The following is a 20,351-nucleotide window of genomic DNA, read 5'->3' as shown; positions in this document are numbered from 1 at the left end:
GGGGCATTAGTGGTGGGAAATATTGCACTGGAGAAGGGGTGTTCAATTTTTATTTGTTTGTTTTAGGGGCTACACCCAGTGATGCTCAGGGTTTACTCCTGGCTATGCACTCAGAAATCACCCCTGGTTTGAGAGACCATATGGGACATTGGAGGATCAAACCAGGGTCTGTCCTAGGCTAGTGCAGGCAAGGAAAACACTGCACCTTCTGCACTACTCTGGCACCGGGGGTGTTCTTTTTATGACTGAAACTCAACTAAAATTATGTTTGTAATCATGGTGCTTAAATAAAGATATTATTGAACAAAGAAAGTGAGATGATAACTATGTTAATATATGCTTGTATTTTTTAAAAATTATTTCTAAAGTAAAGTATACATCTGGTAGAGCCATTAGTACATGTATGAGGCCAGTTTCAGCAAGACTATGACCTGTGGTATATTCTTGAAGTTTTACTACTTAGGTAGAGCATGCAATATTTGGGACCAGGAGGTTCTAGTAACCACTAGGGTTACCTCAAACAGTGCTTCTGGAGCTGTGTGTTGTCAGGGCCTCTCACTTATCACAAACATGCACCACCTCTTTGGCCTGGCTCTCCCACCCTATCTTTTGGTGTGTTTTGAGGAGTAATTTCATATATTGGGATGAGAATGGCAATACTGAAATTGCAATTTTTTTTTGTCAATTTTGGCAAGTTCAGAGAATACTCAGTGTTGTGTACCCGAAGACAAAAACATTTTTTGAAGATTCAGGATTGGATTTTTATGCTGTTCAGAATTTGGATCAGGTGCGACCAAAATATCCCTGGTTATTTGTTGCATTTCTTGTTATAGACATGAAAAATGTAGGTTTGGCACTGGATAAAAGTGTTGTAGAGAGAGCATTATTCAGAGTTCAGAAAAATACATGAAAGTTAGCATTATAGGCTAGAATGGGTGTAGGAAACTATAGGAACCATAGGTGCAGGTTTTGGGGATATTGTATAATATTTGAAGACCTGGTTTCTCTTTGAAATTCACTTGAGAGTTTTGCCATTTTTCCACCAAGGCTTGTGAATGGGAATTGTTAAGACTGTGCCAAATCTAACTAACAACTAGATTCTGATTGACAATAGTCCCTGTCTGCACGGAAAAAGAGTGTTCTGTGGTCACCTAATAACAGTACAGACTAAGGGGTGCCCAGAAATAGAATGGGTTTGTAGGCAAATATCTCCTACACATACATGTAGAACTACCCATGCATCCACATGGATGCTGGAGATCTCTACACCTCTGTAAATACTCCCTTTTCACCTCTTAATAGGTGTAGTCCTTTCAACATGTTGATATAGTGATGTTTTTTTTTTAGTCTATGGTTTCAGAAAGGAGAACTCAGAAACAAAGAACTCATCATATATTGACTATATTTTTTAAAGTTCATTTCTATATTAGAACAATATTATAATACTAGAAGAATTTGTCTGTAATGAGGCAATATTACTCAACACATCATCTCAAAGTGCCAATATTTTTCACCACAGTTTATTGAGGGGACCCCATATACCCTTCCAACAATTTATTGTACCCATTAGTAGCTTCAGCTATGGTCAGAATCCTAAATAGTTTTTAATTTATTTATTTTTATTTTATTTAAACACTATGGTCACAAGGTTGTTCATACTACAGTGCTTTTTTTTTCAGATAAAGTTGTTCATTATTGAATTACAATCATACAATATTTAACAATGCCTGTTAAGCCTAACGTTTTTGATGGTTTCTTTTAACGTTTAACCTTGTATTTACTGGTATTTAAATTTTTATATCTCACATAGGAGTAGGATTATTAGGTGTTTGTTTTTCTTCTGACTTAGGTTGATAAGCACACACCATCTAGTTATGTCAATGCTGCCACTAAAGGTAGCATTTAATTGTTTCAACTTTTCTAATAATCGAGTAGTATTTCATGGTATATCTAGCTATGTTTTCTTTGTTCACTCATTTTTTATTGGGTATTTTGACTGTTTCCAGAAATTGGTAATTATAAACAGTGACACACACATATGAGCATATATTTTTTTCAATTTAGTGCCTTAATTTTTTTATAAGGGAGGATAAAATACATAGAAGTGGAATGACTGGGTTAGACAGCCAGTTTTAATAAAAAAAAGTCTATACATTTTTCTATAGGGAATGAACCAATGTATAATCACATTAACAGTAAATCTACATCATTCTACAATTGATTTTTAACCTTTTGGAAGAAGCCCTTCTCCCATGGATGAGGTGATATTTCATTGTCAATTTGGTTTGCATCATACTAATAATAAATGCTAATGGACTTATCTTTATGTTGATCTGTATGTTTTCCATGATGATTCATCTATTCCTTCTGTTCCATATTTTGATAAGATTCTTAGTGTTTTTGTTGTGGATTTTTGCACTTTTTATGTATCTTAGATATTATCCCTTTAACACATGTATTATAAGTAAAATGATTTTTTTCATTTAGTAGAATATCTTTTTAATGATATTTTTACTGTGCAGAAGATATTTAATTTGATAAGAATAATTGATTTTTTTTAATTTTGCTTTCCCCTCTTTTGTTGTTAAGGTGATTTCCCTGAAACATTACTGAAAATATGTCATGGGAACTTTTAACTATGTCTTATTTAATATATTTTATGGTTTTCTAATATCCAAGATTTCAGTTTTTAACTTATTATGGCATAGACAATGAATAATTTTCTTTTTATTTTTGCATGTGGATCTTTGTTTCTTCAGCGCCATTTGTTAAAAGGATATACTTTATTTTTGCTTTGGGGGCCACACCCCGTGATGCTCAGGGGTTACTCCTAGCTTTGCTCTCAGAAATTGCTCCTGGCTTGGGGTAACATATGGGACTCCAGGGATTGAACCCAGGTCCGTCCTGGATCAGCCACATGCAAGGCAAATGCCCTACCACTGTGCTATCACTCTGGCCCCCAAAATGTATTTTTTAAATTGTGCATTTTTCAGAAGTTCTTAGATCAGCATTGTATATTAATCTGTGGTTAAAAATTAAATGGTCCCAGATGAATTTTTCTGAATATAGGACACTTGCCTTGCATGCAATTGGCCTGATCTATTATTGACACTCCAAATGGTCCCCAAGGTCTCATCAGGAGCTATTTTTGAGCACAGTGCCTGGGATACGACCTAACCACTGTTGGGTGTGGCTTCCAAACCCATAAGAAAATAGTTATATGACATATTTATGTGATTGTGTATTTAGAGACCATCATTAAATAATTAACCACACAAATATGTAGATATATATATATATATTTATGCATAATAAATCCTGAAGAAGAAATAAAAAAGTGTTTAAATGGTGTAAACAGTATTTAACCCAATTTAATTATGGGGTATTTTGTTTTCCATTTACTCTAAGAAATCAGGAGCTTTGAATTCAAACAGTACTTTTTACCTGTTAGAATGCTTACATTATGCTTTCTGGCTCTACTATCATTATTCTGTGCACTGATGTTCATTATGAGAAAATGATCCTTAAGCCCAAATATAGTCCACACTACTTTCTAACAATTTAAAACCATTGCGATTTGGTTGATTACCAAAAACAATGATTATGTTTTTACATTTACCATCTGCTTAGGTATTGATCCATGATGCTGTACCATTAGCTAAATGTCTATTAATTAAGAAAATGATGTAACCATGCTCACCTAGCATCACAAATGGTCTCATTCCCATTATACTTTTCATGATACTATACGCCCCTCTGGTCCCTTAGACACTAGAGCATTCTAAATGTTTCTAATATCTAACATAACCATATGTAAATAACAAAGGTATTTTCTACAGAGAATATTTGCTACTTTTATCTCACAGAGGAAATAAATGGGAAACTAAGTTCAACATGAAATCAATATTATAATAACTGGTCAAAGTTAATTTTTAATTGATCGTCCTCTATCAACAATGATGTTGGCTTAGCTTCTTCTGCTACCCCTTGTCATTTGTTTTTATTTTATTTTTTGGTCACTTGTTTTTAGATCCAAAATACAAGTTCTTTCACTGTTTGGGTCCCTTTGTGTTAAAATATTTTAGTAACAGTTTTTAGACTTTTCCAACTGGCTTCATTTGGACATATCTACTTAGTCCATTATCTCTTAGTAAACTGTCCACTCAAAATAATTTCCTGGGGGGCAAAGGAGGGGCAATAGAGGACACATGCTGGGAACAGGGGTGGAGAGAGGCCAACATTGGTGATGGGAATGCCCCTGATTCAATGTCACTATGTACCTAAAATACTACTGTGAATGATTTGTAATCCACTTTGATCAAAATAAAAATTATTAATAAAAATAATTTCCTTGGTAAGATTTGTTTTGTTTTGTTCTGTTTTGTTGGCATACATAGGGGCATTTATGGCTTATTCCTGGTTCTGCTCTAAGGAATCAGGGCTTTGTAGAATGCCTGGAATTAAACTTGTGTTGGCTACATGCAAGGCAAGTACCCTATTGTTTATATTATCTCTCCAGCTTCATCTTTGTAAGATATTTTACTGAGATTTACCTTCATCATTCCCTTTGTAGAACAGACTTGGCAGCACCCTTTTCAAATTAGTTTTAAATGAAATAATTTATAGTATATATTAGAGACTGATATCATAAAAAGTACCTCACACATAGTAAGTTCTGTATCCAGTGACTCCCTTGATGTGGAAACCAGAGGGAAAACAGTGCTGCTTTCCTCAACTTGGTCCTTCTCCTTCTAGAAAAAAAGAAAAGAGAAAGATTTAGTTATAAGCTTTTTGGTTTCATCCTGTCTTTAGCTGATCCTTTCATTACTTATTGAAATCTCTCTATAAACAATGCTAGAGAATTCTTGAATTGCTGTGGTTTGGAAATGTCAGCGAAAATTTTTAAGAAAGAAAACACTGAAGCAATTGATTACAAGGATATCCATGAACCAGCAGATACAATTTATGGCATTTCTTTTCCTTTTGTCATAGAAATACAATAGAGACTGTACAGTGCAGTGAGAAAAAAAATAGGCCTGTGAACTTGGCTGATGGTGAGTTTGTATATTGCCTTTGATGGTGACCACACTTAGGATGCAAATCACCACTCGAACTTACCTTCACATATCCATTGGACAAGAAATCTTCTGCCTTTCAGATAATCCTGAGACATGAAATAAAAAAGTGACAGTCCTAGAACTAGGTACATGGCAATTGTTCAAACACAGTAGTTTTTTATTTTCTGGAAGGATTAATATACATAATTCAGCATACAAAAGATAATGATGCTAAGTTGATGACCAATATTAAATACATGAGCTGTGAGTTACTTGTTAAACCTTGTAAATGGTCACTAATAATCTCCTTTATCCTCACTTGAACTGAGTAAATTTTATCAGACTTTGGTATACAACTTATTTTCTCTTATTAATGCTACTGTCTCCTTGAATGATATTTCAATTATTCTGGAACTCAGAAGTGATCAAATTTAACAGATATCTGATAAAATACATTTGGTATTTCCCACAAATCCATTCCCACTCCTAGTGTTTCAATAGACAAATGATCATGATTATCATTTATAAGAGTGAAAGACTAAAATAGATGGATTTACAAAGTACCATGTAGCATCCTAAACTAAACCAGTGACTATTTGAGTCTTCTTTGACTCATAGAGTATTTTTTCATATATTTATATTCCTTTTAATATTTTGTAAAGTATTTCTGTTTTTCTATCTACCTACTAGTGACATTACCCTGCATTGATTACTAATTTCCATTTTCAGGAATAGATTTACTATCTTGTTTGCCAAGGAATTAATAGGCTTATTTTCACCGGATGGTACCTTGCATTTGAATCTTTTCCTACAGAAGAAATTATTCTTAGAGGAGCAGAATAACTTTTTGTTTAGCAGCATGGACTGTTTAGCCAACTTTTTATGATCTGAATGCTGGCTTTAACCACTGGCAACTGTGGGCTATGATTTTCACATCTATAAAATGAGTCTGTTAGTAGTATCATCTCCCAGGGATGTTTTGAGAATTGCTGTTAAAATAATGTGTGGTGTTTTAAAAATTGCTTTTGATATCCAGGGAGGTAGCTCAAAGGACTGGAATACAGGCTTTACATACAAGAACATTGGATTCAATCCCTTAATCGAACATTGCAACTTTCTTCCCAAAATAAAAGCTCAAAGAAATTTTTTTTTGTTTTTGGGTCACAGCCGGTGACACTCAGATGTTACTCCTGGCTATGAGCACAGAAATAACTCCTGGCTTAGGAGTCATATGGGACACAGGGGGATCAAACTGTCTGTCCTAGGCTAGTGCGTGCAAGGCAGATGCCTTACTGTTTGCACCACCACCGGTCTAGCCCCAAAGCTCAAAGGAATTTTACATTCTTAGTATAGAAAAAATGTCCAGTAATTTCTCTGTATTACTATGCAGATTCTTTTTTATATATCTTTATTTAAACAGCTTGGTTACAAATATAATTGTAGTTGGGTTTCAGAGGTTTCAGTCATATAAAGATCACCCACCTTCACCAGTGCAACAATCCCATCACCAATGTCCCAAATGTCCCTACTCCCCACCCCACCCTCACCTGTACTCTAGACAGGATTCCTACTTCCCTCATTCATTCACATTGTTATGATAGTTCTCAATGTAGTTACTTCTCTAATAGCCCTTATCATTCTTTGTGGTGAGATTCATGTAGTGAGCTGGACCTTCCAGCCCTCCTCTCTTTCGTCTCTGAGAATTATGCAAAAATGTCTTTTTTTTTCTTAAAACCCATGATGAGTGAGAGTATTTTTTATTTATCTCTCTCCCTCTGACTTATTTCACTCAGCATAATAGATTCCATGTACATCTATGTATAGGAAAATTTCATGACTTCATCTTTCCTGACGGCTGCATAATATTCCATTGTGTATATGTACCACAGTTTCTTTAGCTATTCATCTGTTGAAGGACATCTTGGTTGTTTCCAGAGTCTGGCTATTGTAAATAGTGCTGCAATGAATATAGGTGTGAGGAAGGGATTTTGTACTGTATTTTTGTGTTCCTAGGGTATATCCCTAGGAGTGGTATAGCTACATCAAATGGGAGCTCAATTCCTATACAGATTTCTTTTTTTTTTTTTTTTTTTTGGTTTTTGGGCCACACCCGTTTGACGCTCAGGGGTTACTCCTGGCTATGCGCTCAGAAATCACCCCTGGCTTGGGGGAACCATATGGGACGCCGGGGGATCAAACCGCGGTCCGTCCTACACTAGCGCTTGCAAGGCAGACACCTTACCTCCAGCGCCACCTTCCCGGCCCCTTTTATTTATTTATTTATTTTTATTTTTTATTTTTTTGGTCTATACAGATTCTTAATGAATGGCCTCTTCTGTGTAATAAGGGCTTTTCTATCTGTTCCTTTAACTCAGTTTCTTTCCTGAACACTTGTCTCTTTTCCACCATTCAGTGGAACATATCCTTTAGACTGTCATCCTGAAAACATCTCAAGCTCAGCATTTTCAATTCAGAGATATTGTTTCTTTTTCTGAAAGAGTTTTGCTCTGTGACCTCATTGTTCAGGATCTTACAAGCAGCATCTTAACTTTAGCCTGGTCATCATGATTGACATGATTGATATGACTGACATCTAATGACATTGGCATTTGAGAACATGTCCTGTTTTTTAAGTATATTTTCAATGTATATGTTTTTCATGACCACTGTCTCTACTTGGTGCTGTCCAACATACTTGATTGTTTGGGTCACTGAAAACTCTTTAAAAATAGGCTCCTTGTTTGCAGTGTTGTCTGATTCTAATTGTTTGTTCATTTGACTGTCAGAGTGAGTAAATCTCAAGACAGTTATAAACATATTAATCCCTGGATGGAAAATTTCAATAAGTTACTAATCACTCAGATCAGAGGCTAAACCCATAGTGTGGTGTAAGGACCCTCACAGAACAATTCTGGACACTGATTCTATCTTTTCAATAGTATAACCCAGGAAACTACTGTAACTCTCTGAAAATGAAAGGTTTCACTTTCTGGATTCACCTTGGGTCTTTAAACTTGAGTCACCTTTATAGAAATGCTTTCATCCTTTCCTCCTTTTCAGGCAATGTTTTCTTCTGAGTTCATATTTTTCCATTACATTTTCAATTTTTTATATTAATTCTTGTTTGAAACACCTAAGATTGAATTATGGGTTCTAATTACTTTTTCCATAGCACATGATTCAGTCCAGTGTGGCCCTTGTTTTATAGCGGAAAACATATTAGCTCTGGAGCCAGATTGCCTGATTTGAATTCTAAACTTGTCACTAGATTGATGAGCTTGGATAGGTCACTTATACCTTATTTTTCTTTGTTCTATTAATAATTACACCCTAGGCTAGATAGAGAATATAGCCACATTTTACTTTTCCTCCATGCATATGCCCTTTTATATCACATTAACAATTCTCCTATCAGAGTTAGAATCTCCTTGCTCCCACAAATCTAGGTAGACATAATGTACTATATAAAGTGAAAGAGTGGCAAATGCATCCTAAGTAGAGAATGGGCAAGTGGTGTTCAGTGGTACATATTCTTTGTTGCTGCTCTAGGGAACTCTGCAACTATGACCAAATAAAGACACAGGCCAGCCTGCTGCTTGATAAGGAAGACACTGTCTAATGTTCCCACAACTCCTACCAACTATAAGCCAAGTGAGATGACTCAAACACTGCCAGCTAAGTATGAGCGAGTCAATTGAATACCACATGGATTTGCAAACTACAGAATTATGATGTGAATAAATCATTTTGATCTTGAATCACAAATTTTGGTTAGTTATCTTAGAAGGGTATGAAACCAAACTAAATTTCATGGGGCAGCAATAATTAGATAAGTTAAAATTTATCTTATAAATCATTGTATAAAAGTTCAAAAAGAGTCAAGGAAATGAATCAGGTCCATAAAAATGGAGGGGGGGCCCGGAGAGATAGCACAGCGGTGTTTGCCTTGCAAGCAGCTGATCCAGGACCAAAGGTGGTTGGTTTGAATCCTGGTGTCCCATATGGTCCCCCATGCCTGCCAGGAGCTATTTCTGAGCAGACAGCCAGGAGTAACACCTGAGCACTTCTGGGTTTGGCCCAAAAACCAAAAAAAAAAAAAAAATGGAGGGAATATGGGGCCTTGGATTCTGAACAAGGAGAGATGCCATTTTGTAAGAACCCCATGTTGTAAATCATATGTTAGTATTCCTTAGCCTGTTACCACTAACACCATTCCAATCTACCAAGTCATACCAGGTAGCCTATATAGAAAGGACTTGAGGGAGCAGTAGGAAGGTACCCTAGATCACAGTATTATCATAAGCTATTATCATAAGTATTATCATAAGCTAGAACTTCCATATATCCCCTCCTTATATAATCTGACTTGTGATATTGGGCATGATCATCTCCTCTGTGAGACAGCCTTGGTGGGTCAGTATGGGTCTTATGGCTGGCAAAATAAAGTTTTGTTTTGTTTAACCTAGTTCATTCAGTCACAAGGTGTGGTGGGGTTCTGCATAATTTTCCCATTATGAACTTTGTTGTATGGTTTTTTTTTTTTTTTTTTTTTTTTTTTTTTTAGTTTTTGGGTCACACCCGGCGTTGCTCAGGGGTGACTCCTGGCTGTCTGCTCAGAAACAGCTCCTGGCAGGCACGGGGGACCATATGGGACACCGGAATTTGAACCAACCACCTTTGGTCCTGCATCGGCTGCTTGCAAGGCAAACACCGCTGTGCTATCTCTCCGGGCCCTGTTGTATGGTTTTTTATTAAGTGTTTGGTACAGCTCCTTTACTGGAAGAAATGTGCAGCCATGGAGCAGAGTGGAATGGCTGTGTTCTTGCTGATCTGACACACCTCAGCTGAATTTCAAGAGTTCGTTTTCTTATTCTGATGACTTTACTTACATACATGAATCAATTCTGTGAAGGTATAAAACTGTTCTTTCTGCCATTCTATCTGATGTACAAAATGCAATGTCTGGCTTGATGTATGTTGAATGAATGAACACCCTTGACATTTAGTTAATACATTATGAAACATTTTCATACACACATATATATTCATCCATTTAACTTATCTATATTGTCATATTTAACCAGACTTATATTTATTATAAAAGTTTGAGCTAATAATAGAGATGTCAATATGCTACCATCATTTCCCCAGCATACTATTGCTATTTATTGTCTGTATTCCTTTACCTAAGGGGAAAGAATCTTTTAAATTATTTATAAAATTTAGATCACTGAACTTTGTTTTATATGAATGAATAGAAGTAAATATTTTGATAGCTGTTGTCATCCCTAGGTAAAATTTAGGTAGTTGTCAAAGATCAATAAATGAAATAAAATATAAATGACTTGTCATGTTAGACAACTTTTTTACTTGGTTGTCTAGTCACAAATTTTATCTTTTTCCCATGTTATACACCCAAGTCTTAAATTCTCATTGATAGCTGAGTCTGTTTCTCAGAGTAGGTCCAAATATTTCATCTGATTTTATCCACATGAAACTTAATGGACTTGCTCAGTTAGTACTTACCATTCAAACATACTTAGATTTTCATCCTATGTATTTTAATTCTAAGATTATGTTCATTACAATACTTTTTTTTTTAGCCAGGTTGGTCAATTTATTTTTTTTAATCTCTATTTTTCTTTTTTTTAATTTATTTAAACACCTTAATTACATACATGATTGTGTTTGGGTTTCAGTCATGTAAAGAACACCACCCATCACCAGTGCAACATTCCCATCACCAATGTCCCAAGTCTCCCTTCGCCCCACCCGACCCCCGCCTGTACTCTAGACAGGCTCTCCATTTTCCTCATACATTCTCATTATTAGGACAGTTCAAAATGTAGTTATTTCCCTAACTAAACTCATCACTCTTTGTAGTGAGCTTCCTGAGGTGAGCTGGAACTTCCAGCTCTTTTCTCTTTTGTGTCTGAAAATTATTATTACAAGGGTGTCTTTCATTTTTCTTAAAACCCATAGATGAGTGAGACCATTCTGCATTTTTCTCTCTCTCTCTGACTTATTTCACTCAGCATAATAGATTCCGTGTACATCCATGTATAGGAAAATTTCATGACTTCATCTCTCCTGACAGCTGCATAATATTCCATTGTGTATATGTACCACAGTTTCTTTAGCCATTCGTCTGTTGAAGGGCATCTTGGTTGTTTCCAGAGTCTTGCTATGGTAAATAGTGCTGCAATGAATATAGGTGTAAGGAAGGGGTTTTTGTATTGTATTTTTGTGTTCCTAGGGTATATTCCTAGCAGTGGTATAGCTGGATCGTATGGGAGCTCGATTTTCAGTTTTTGGAGGAATCTCCATATCGCTTTCCATAAAGGTTGAACTAGACGGCATTCCCACCAGCAGTGGATAAGGGTTCCTTTCTCTCCACATCCCCGCCAACACTGTTTATTCTCATTCTTTGTGATGTGTGCCATTCTCTGTGGTGTGAGGTGGTATCTCATCGTTGTTTTGATTTGCATCTCCCTGATGATTACAATACATTTTAAGATATTTTGACTTCAGAAAATCCATTACCATTGACATATTAAAGTTATAGTCATCTTCTTACAATGCATTTTTCTGTTTTGTTTTATTTGGGGGCTACACCCAGTGATACTTGGAATTTACTCCTGACTCTGAGCTCAAGGATAAATTCTGGTAGGGCTTGAAAACCATTAAATGGGGTGCTGAGGATCAAAAACTTGGTTAGCTACATTAAGCAAATGCCTTACTCTCTGCATTAGCTTCTCCCACACACCTTCAAATCTTTTTTTGACCACAGGTCTATCAAAGTCAAATGTGAACTTGTGCATCAGGCACCTCCTCTATTTTGACAAGTATGTATGTGGCAGTTTTAACAATTCAATTCTGACAGATTGTTAAACCTATGTTTGAATTATCCAGGCTCAGAACTGTGGCAATTTTTAACTTAATTTGAAAATAGATTCTTCTGTTCCCTGTAACATTTCTAATTCAATTTATCACATCAATTTAAAAGAGAACAAATTGAACATATTTCCCTAAAGTGTTAATTTAGTGAAATGTCTTAAGTAGAAAAAAAGGTAGGTAGCTTTCTTTTATAATCAGCAATACAGAAGTTTGAAAGACACACCAAGATAACGTGCTTCTGTCTTTTTCAAGGACTTTGTCAATTTGAAGAAAATAAAATTACACATAGAATTAAACTCAGTTTCTGGCTATGTACAGCATTTGATGAAAAAGAATACCCTAGAAACAGTTTCATTTAGTTACAGTGAAATCAATTTTGAATAGTATCATCCAAACTGTAATAGATAACTGAGCAGATTCTTAGTCCCCAAGGAGACATTTGTAGTTCAAATGTAGTACAGTGAGTAATTAAGGAAAATACAAGAGGAAAAAAGGGTATCAAGTGGCTCAGAATTTAATGAACCTTTCTTCCAAGTAGACACTAAAGTTCAAATATGGAATGAGGAAATATGGAATTTCGGTAAAATATTTCTTCAGAAACTTCTTTAATATACTAATATATACTAATATACTAATGTTAAATTATTGCACATTTTTCTGGTTACATTTAATTTTCTTTTGAGGTAAATGCTGAAATGCCCATAGCTGCCCCATATGTTCATCATACAACAAGTCTACTGATTTTTTATGATATCCATAATCAAATAAAATGCAGATAGCCATACACAGTTATTCTTTGCTTTCCCAAAATCAGCTTATAATTCCACTTAAATTTGATGAAAGAACTACATACATGCGTTTCACTAAGTTAAAGCAACCGGAGAGAACTTATGCATTTGTTACAAAAGGGATCTCGAGATAGCATTCAGAACTGACTCGGCAGAGATTTATAAAGGCATAAACCCAAAATTTATAAAGGCTAAACCCAAATCAGCCCACCAAGTTTCTTCCCAGGATCTGTCCTATACAGACTGTGTTTCTATCATGCCATTCCCACATTGCATAATTCTAGATTCTCTAGGTTTGGTTTGATTTAGGACACTGGTTGTCTTTCAGGTGTGGGAATGCAAAAATATTTTCCCGATGATGGAATGTTTTTTTATTTTATGCTCTAATTTTATATAGCACAGAAAAACTATAATTGTGCATTTATGCCACAGACTTAGCCTGCAAGAATAATCTGAATTTGAATTTGGGGGTTTAGAGAATTGCAGTTCATTTGGCACGATTCCAGCTAATATAAACTTGGAAAGTCTCAGAGCACCAAGTGCAGAATAATGGCAGACCATGAACATTTGCATCTTAAATGCATCCTATATTCCTTGTGAACATTTAAGTTGTTTTTATAAGTTCTTAACGTTTTTATTAAATCACCATAAGATACAGAGTTAAAAAGTTATTGATAGTTTGATAGTCGAATGTTAGTCATATTACTTTCCAACACCCATCTTTTTTCAGTGTTCATTCCTCATGACCAATTTCTTTATCGGCATTAAGTTATGCACATTCCAAGGCCTTTAATTTTTTCACCTGTAAAATGGGAATAATATAACCTTACTTGTCATTTTTATATATTTGTAGATTTCAGCCACAGGATTGTCAGAATTAACCTTGCTTCCCTGAAATATTTCTTTCATTTGGCCTTATTGGCCAAATATGGCCTTATTTCATTTTGGCCATATTGCAACTACCTTAACCAGGAGGACCTCAAACAATGTTCTTCTTCCTGATTTTTATGCTATGCAAGTGATCAGGAGTCACATTTATACCATTGCATGTGCAGTTTAATAAGAAATTTGATGGGTATTTGTGTCTGGAATCTCATAAGGCAGTAAACAATTCTATTCATTGGAGAAGTGATGAACAGAAAATGTTAGCAGGAGTAACATATTATGGACCAATGTAGTGACTTATAATACTGAGAATGTCAGCCTTTTCTCATGGTCCTATATATGTTCTACTATGTGTGCCAGTTAGTCATGTGAACTAGAGTGCCTTGTCTGATAGAACAGTGTTACTCACATGTTAATCTGGAGACCTGGCAGTGGGATCAAGAGAAGATATGGATCCTGTGATGACTTTGGGCAGAGTCCCAGATTCAAAGCAGAATGATGCAGGTGTTGTTGGAACTCAGATCACATTGTTTACCTGTTGTCTAAAAAATGATTTCTCCAAGCACAGTCTTAGATATTGTCTAGTGATGCCCTGATGTAAAATCACAGGTGGCAACTTTAATCTACAAAAATGAATTTCCTCACAATTCTGTAGTGTGGAATCCCTATGAATAGAGTTATGGCTGGCCTGTTTCAGGTCCTTACTGGTTTGTAGATGGTTCTTTTGTCCTCATATGGCCCTTTTCTCTGAGCAATCTCTCTCCTTCATTTCTTGGAAGGTCATAAATCCTATCTAAATTATGGACTTCAGTTGATAATAATGTATTATTGATTTATCAGTTATAACAAATGTACCATACAATGTAAGATGACAATCAACAGAACTGGGTCTGGGAGTGGTGGAATATGGGGACGCTTTGTACTTTCTGCTCATTTTTTTCTTGTACATCTTAAACTGCCCTAAAATATAGAGCCTGTTAATTAAACACAAATTAAATTCTAAGACCTTCTACTGAAACTCAATCAATTTTGGAGGATGGAGTACAAGGGCTTTCAAAATAACTCTTTAAGTGATCCTTAGGCATGCTGAAGTTTGAGAACCATCAGGCAGAAATGGAAAACACCAGTGTTCCACTCAGCAGCTGGCTGATCTTGGGCTATTTCACCTTTATTTACCCTCTCTGAGTCTGCCTTATTTAAAAATCAAGGTAAAAATAGCTCTTTATTATGAAAAGCTCCTTCCAGGTGTTTTGTGACATAACCTTAGAGAATTTCTAATACATATTATGGTGCATAGTAAACAGTCAATTCATAGTAAATAACCAACATTTTACTGTTTTTCAAGTCCAAATGAATGATATTGAAATATGCTAAGTTATCATTTAGGTCCAGATGAGCCAGAAAAATACCTTGCTGAAAGTGAAGACTTCAGGAGAACAGGCAATCAAAAATAAAAGGTAAGGAAAGATCAAGACAATAAAAAGTAATCCGCAATGCTTCTACAAGATTCTGCGGTTTATATATAGCTTTTTCTTTCATTATTTGACTTGATACTGACACTGACCTCAGGAAGCAGAAATTCTCCTTTTAATAGGTGAGGAATTGAAGTTTAGAAATGATCAGTGACTTTCTAAAGGACCCAGCTGAGAGGTGTCAGTGCAGAGGTTCTCATTTCCCATCAAGAGTGGCAGAACAGTGTGGTAACTACATTTTAAGGGCTTCTGGGTCACTCTGCTAAGTTTCTAGTCCAAAGATACTTATTTACCCTAGCTGTCAAGTTGACATATTAGCCACTCCCCTAGTTGGGAATTTCTTCACCAATTAAAAGGGGAAAAGGAATGTGCCAAATTTTTGCTGTTTTGAAAAATCAAATGAAAAAGGATCACAAACATTGAAATAAACAACTGATATTTTGAGTTTACCATTTCTTCACCTAACTTTTAATATGGGTCCTTGAAGGAATCATGTATCATGTTAAGTGATGAGAAATGTTGGGTCAATCATAAATTATGTGAGAATAATGGTGCATCCATCCTGGGGTCAATGGAATTTTGCCAGCATCCAAGGAAGAGCAATGAAAGAACCCAACACACTGTAGAGTCCAAATCTCTTTATTATTTTATTTGGGGGAAGCAAAGCAGACTGAGCTCGGGACTTTTCCCAGGCTCTGTACTCAATATTCACTCTTGGTGATACTCGGGGGCCATCTGTAGAGCAGGAGATCACACTCCAGTTTATCTCATGCAAAGTCAATACTTGAATCCTTTTATTATAATCTATCTGGTCTTCAAATCTTTGCTCTCTCACTGCATTATAGAGAACATGCAAAGTGTCAAACTGTTTTTTCCTGGCTTTTATTCTTACTCCCCCTCCCTAAAGTTTGCTCCCTTTAGACAAACCTGAGCATCTCATCACTTTCACCTCTTTTTAATTTTTAAAATTACTTCTTGGTGTAAATACCATAGTTTTCAGGGTTAGGGTTGTTCACTATACAATTGCCTTTTTTGGTTACAGTGTTTTTCATGAATGAGTTTCAGTCATATAGTGCGCTTCACCCTTAATTAGTGCACATTGTTCCAATCCCCAGTTTTCTTCCTCCCACCCCACCCTTTCCCCTGCCTACCTCAGTGATGCACAGTTTCCTTTTCTCTTTCTCTTCTTCTCTCTCTTCCTTTTTTAGACACTTGGTTTGCCATATTAGTTCAGAGGAGTATCATGCCCATCACTTTATCAATTTTCAACACCCAGTTATTGTCCAGAGGGATCATTTTCAACTATTATTGTCATAGAGATTCCTTCTCTGCCTTAACTGCACTTCCCCACTATTTATGGCAAGCTTCTTACCATGGGCTGGTTCTTCTGGTCCTTGTCTCTAATGTCCTTCGATATTATTATCATTCTATCTATCTATCTATCTATCTATCTATCTATCTATCTATCTATCTATCTATCTATCTATCTATCTATCTATCTTTCTATCTATCTATCTATCTATCTATCTATCTATCTATCTATCTATCTATCTATCTATATCCCACAAATGAATGTGATCATTCTATGCCTATCTCCCCTGTCTCAATTTGTTCAGCATAATAGTTTCCATATGCATCCATGAATTTTATGACTTCATTTTTCCTCACAGCTACGTAGTATCCCATTTTGTATATAGATAGACCACCATTCCTTTATCCACTCATCTGACCTTGAGCACTTGGGTTGTTCCCAGACTGTTCAGTGTGAATAGTGCTAGGATAAATGGGAATGCAGTGGGATTTTCTGTTTTCACCTCATTTGAATTATTTTACCTCCTTCTTGTGAGACATGCCTAGAAGTGGACCCTCTTTGTAGATGACCTACTCCTGATTCCTGGAGAGATTACTTGAGATACACTCATTTGTATTATGTTGTCTATTAGGTATCTAATGCATAATCATGACTTGATGTTTGTTGACTAATGAGATAAAAAAGCTTAGTGAAGACCAGGAAAATGCTAGGAATGTTGCTAATGACTTTTTCAATATAAAACAGTTGCTAATAGCAGGGATAAGGATGATATCTCCCACACAGTGGCTGGCACAATAAACCAATCAGCAATTACCATCTTTTACAGAAACAAATGGAAAAAATTTGCACTAAATCATAACATTAGTAAGGATTGGAACGAGAACTGAATCCAGATATCAGCTCCCCTGGTTTGAGTCTTGAGCTCAAAGAAGAGCAGAAATTTCTCTGTCCAGGTTGGGGATAAAGAGAAGGACAAGCAAAACCACCTGAGAAGACGAAAGGGGTTGTCAAGGTTTGGGAAGGGCACCCGTGCCAGTCTAGACCAGTGGACCATGCAGGTAGACAGTGGGGGAGGATTTTAATTTAGTTTGTCCAGAAAACAGGTCAGCTTGACCTTTGATTTACAAGAGAACAGAAAAACAAGCAAGCACTTACTGAGAAGTAGAAAGACCACATTTCCATCTGGGGTTTCTCAGGTAATAACAGGGGTTGCATAGGTCTTTCTCTTCCAAAATATTGGAGGGCAGATAACCTAAATGAAGAAGACAATATTATAATGCATGAGTGTGTGGCTCTCTCTCTCTCTCTCTCTCTCTCTCTCTCTCTCTCTCTCTCTCTCTCTGTGTGTGTGTGTGTGTGTGTGTGTGTGTGTGTGTGCGTGCATGCCAGACACCCATCACTCTCCCGAAAGCTTGTTCTAAGTCCTCTACCTCTTCTCCAAAGTGACCTGCTCCTCTGGGTCTTGCCCTGTTCCCCTTAGAATGAGGAGATCACACATAGTTTCTCATGCAATCCCTCCCTCCCCCATTTTCTAAACCCTATAATTTGCAGTCTGGGAAAGTTTCATCTGGGACATCCAGCTGAAGCACCTCGTTCTTTCTTCATTCTTTTTTCCATTGTGCTCAGCTGAACTCTGGCTGGACACATCTAATGCCCATTTGAACTCAAGAGGGGTGCCGAGAGAGAGGGAGGGAGAGAGACAGACAGAAAGACAGACAGACAAAGAGATTGAAAGAGGTGAAAGAGAGTGAGAAAGACAGAGACAGAGGAGAATGAAAGAGGGTGAGATACAGAGAGACAGAGACAGAGAGAGTGAAAGAGAGTGAAAGAGAGAGAATGAGAGAAAGAGGGTAAGAGACAAAGAGAGTGAAAGAGTGAGAGATAGAGAGGGAGAGTGAAAGATGGTGAGAGACAGAGATAGAGAGAGTGAAAGGGGGAGAGAGAGACAGACAGAGAGACAGACAGACAGACAGACAGACAAAGATATTGAAAGAGGTGAAAGAGAGTGAGAAAGACAGAGAGAGACAGAGGAGAATGAAAGAGGGTGAGAGACAGAGAGAGACAGAGGAGAATGAAAGAGGGTGAGAGACAGAGAGATAGAGACAGAGAGAGTGAAAGAGAGTGAGAGAGAGAGTGAAAGAGGGAGAATGAGAGAAAGAGGGTAAGAGACAAAGAGAGTGAAAGAGTGAGAAATAGGGAGAGTGAAAGACGGTGAGAGACAGAGATAGAGAGAGTGAAAGGGGGGAGAGACAGACAGACAGACAGACCCTCCACAAGCCTAGAGCTGCTGTTGGCAGCCTAAAAAGGGGTTTGGACACCCGCCTGCAACTCTAGAAGGGGGGTCCCAGTCGGCCTGACCCTCAGAGGTCTCTGGGTTGAGGTAGCTGGGCTACCAGAACCCCTCCACCCGGAGACCTCCCTCCTCTGCCCCCTGACCTCCACCGGGGAACTGGGCAGCAGGTGGCAGAGGCGGTGCTCCAACCAACGGGAGTTGGGGGGAGGAGCTTGGTCTTCGGGTGGCAGGTGCCCGCGTCGGCTCAGAGCCCCTTAGCTGGAGCCTCTGCCCCGCTGCCCGCTGCCCCTGACACCCCGAATCTGCGCAGAACCCCCAGCGCCCCCCGCCGGCCGCTGTCCGCTCCTGCAGCAGCTCCGCGCCTGGACAACAGCCCCGGACTCGCTCGCTTTGCGCGCTGCAAACGCCCCCGGGTTGAGTCGCCGGTGCGCTCCGGAGCCCCAATAAGCAACGGACACCCCAGGACCGGCTGATCGCGCCCCGTCTCCACCACCAGGGTCCTTCTATCGTACCCCCTGACCCCCACGATGAATGTGAGGAGGGTCGAGAGCATCTCGGCGCAGCTGGAGGAGGCGAGCTCCACAGGCGGTAGGATGGATGCAAGGGGCTTGCAAGCGGACACCCCACTTTCCCCCCCTCCATCCCTCGCCAGTGGATACTGGGGACCCCCCACTTCTTGCCTGTGGGGGGCATGTGTGGCCTGCCTCTGCTGCTGCATGGGAGAGAAACCCGAGCTCCTTGGAACTAGGAAGGGGAGGCGCGCACGGTGGGAATGGGGGGTGCCCAAAAGGCAAAGAGGGGTGCATGCGAGGGCCTGATGGAAGGATGCATGGGATAGGGGATGAAGAGGTGAAATGTGAGCGAAACTCTTTGGTGGCAGGTTCCCCCCCCCCCAATCCTGTGTCAACTTTTGCCTTCCCTGAAAATTGGACTTCACACAACACAGAGTCACCCCAACACCTGAGAGGGAAAGGGGGATGGATGGAGTCACTGCACTTTTTCTCTATCCTGATCAACATTTCTTCCTGCAAACTCTTTCTTCTTTTCCTGGCCGGGCAAAGGATGGGCGCGGGGTGTGACAGCTCAGGTCCCATGCTTCTCCACCAGGAGAGCGCAAATCTTGTTTCATTGGCAGCTTCCCTGCGTGTGTGTTTGCAGAGCAGGGTTGTTGTGTCCCTGGCACTTGGGAATAATTTATAAACAGTTTGGGCTCCAAAGAGGCACCAGACACTCTCGGAGCAAGGAGCTTGGCTTTCAGAGGATTCTGCGAAAGCAGGGACAAGGACAGGTCTGATGCGTTTGATGGGAGGCCCAGAGACATTGAGACAGTCTCCACTGGCTCCCCAAAATGTCTGTGCTTGAATGCATTTGTGTGTCATGATTTAGGGTACAGAAGTAGGAGGAAAGTGCTTTTGATGGGGAGCCTGAAGTTGACAAAGAAACAGACACTGCCCGGATTATGTAAGATGAGGGGGGCCTTCACACCGAGGACTCAAACATAGTTTGGATTTCCAAGATGAAAAACTTGATCTCTAAGTCTGCAAAGTTGCAAGGAAAGACATTTTCTCACTCTACCTGCTTCTGTTCTGGGAAATGAATTTTTTTTTCACTAAAATCTATCAGTTTGGACTCAGTGTTTACTCACTT

General features: G+C 38.2%; 1 protein-coding gene across 2 annotated transcripts in view; it reads left to right on the top strand.

Annotated features, from left to right (window-relative positions):
• Positions 1-18,922: 18,922 nt before the first annotated feature.
• Positions 18,923-20,351, top strand: part of KCNIP4 (potassium voltage-gated channel interacting protein 4) — a 1,191,871-nt gene continuing 1,190,442 nt past the window's right edge. For both annotated transcript variants that reach the window (XM_049790047.1, XM_049790048.1), the window contains exon 1: positions 18,923-19,292. In XM_049790047.1, the coding sequence (XP_049646004.1) occupies positions 19,232-19,292 (61 nt within the window). In that variant the 5' untranslated portion in view covers positions 18,923-19,231. The remainder of the gene's footprint in view (positions 19,293-20,351) is intronic.

Source organism: Suncus etruscus, chromosome 16, assembly GCF_024139225.1.
Source record: "Suncus etruscus isolate mSunEtr1 chromosome 16, mSunEtr1.pri.cur, whole genome shotgun sequence".
NCBI classification, from domain to species: domain Eukaryota; kingdom Metazoa; phylum Chordata; class Mammalia; order Eulipotyphla; family Soricidae; genus Suncus; species Suncus etruscus.
This window is presented reverse-complemented; position numbering and strand designations above follow the sequence as displayed.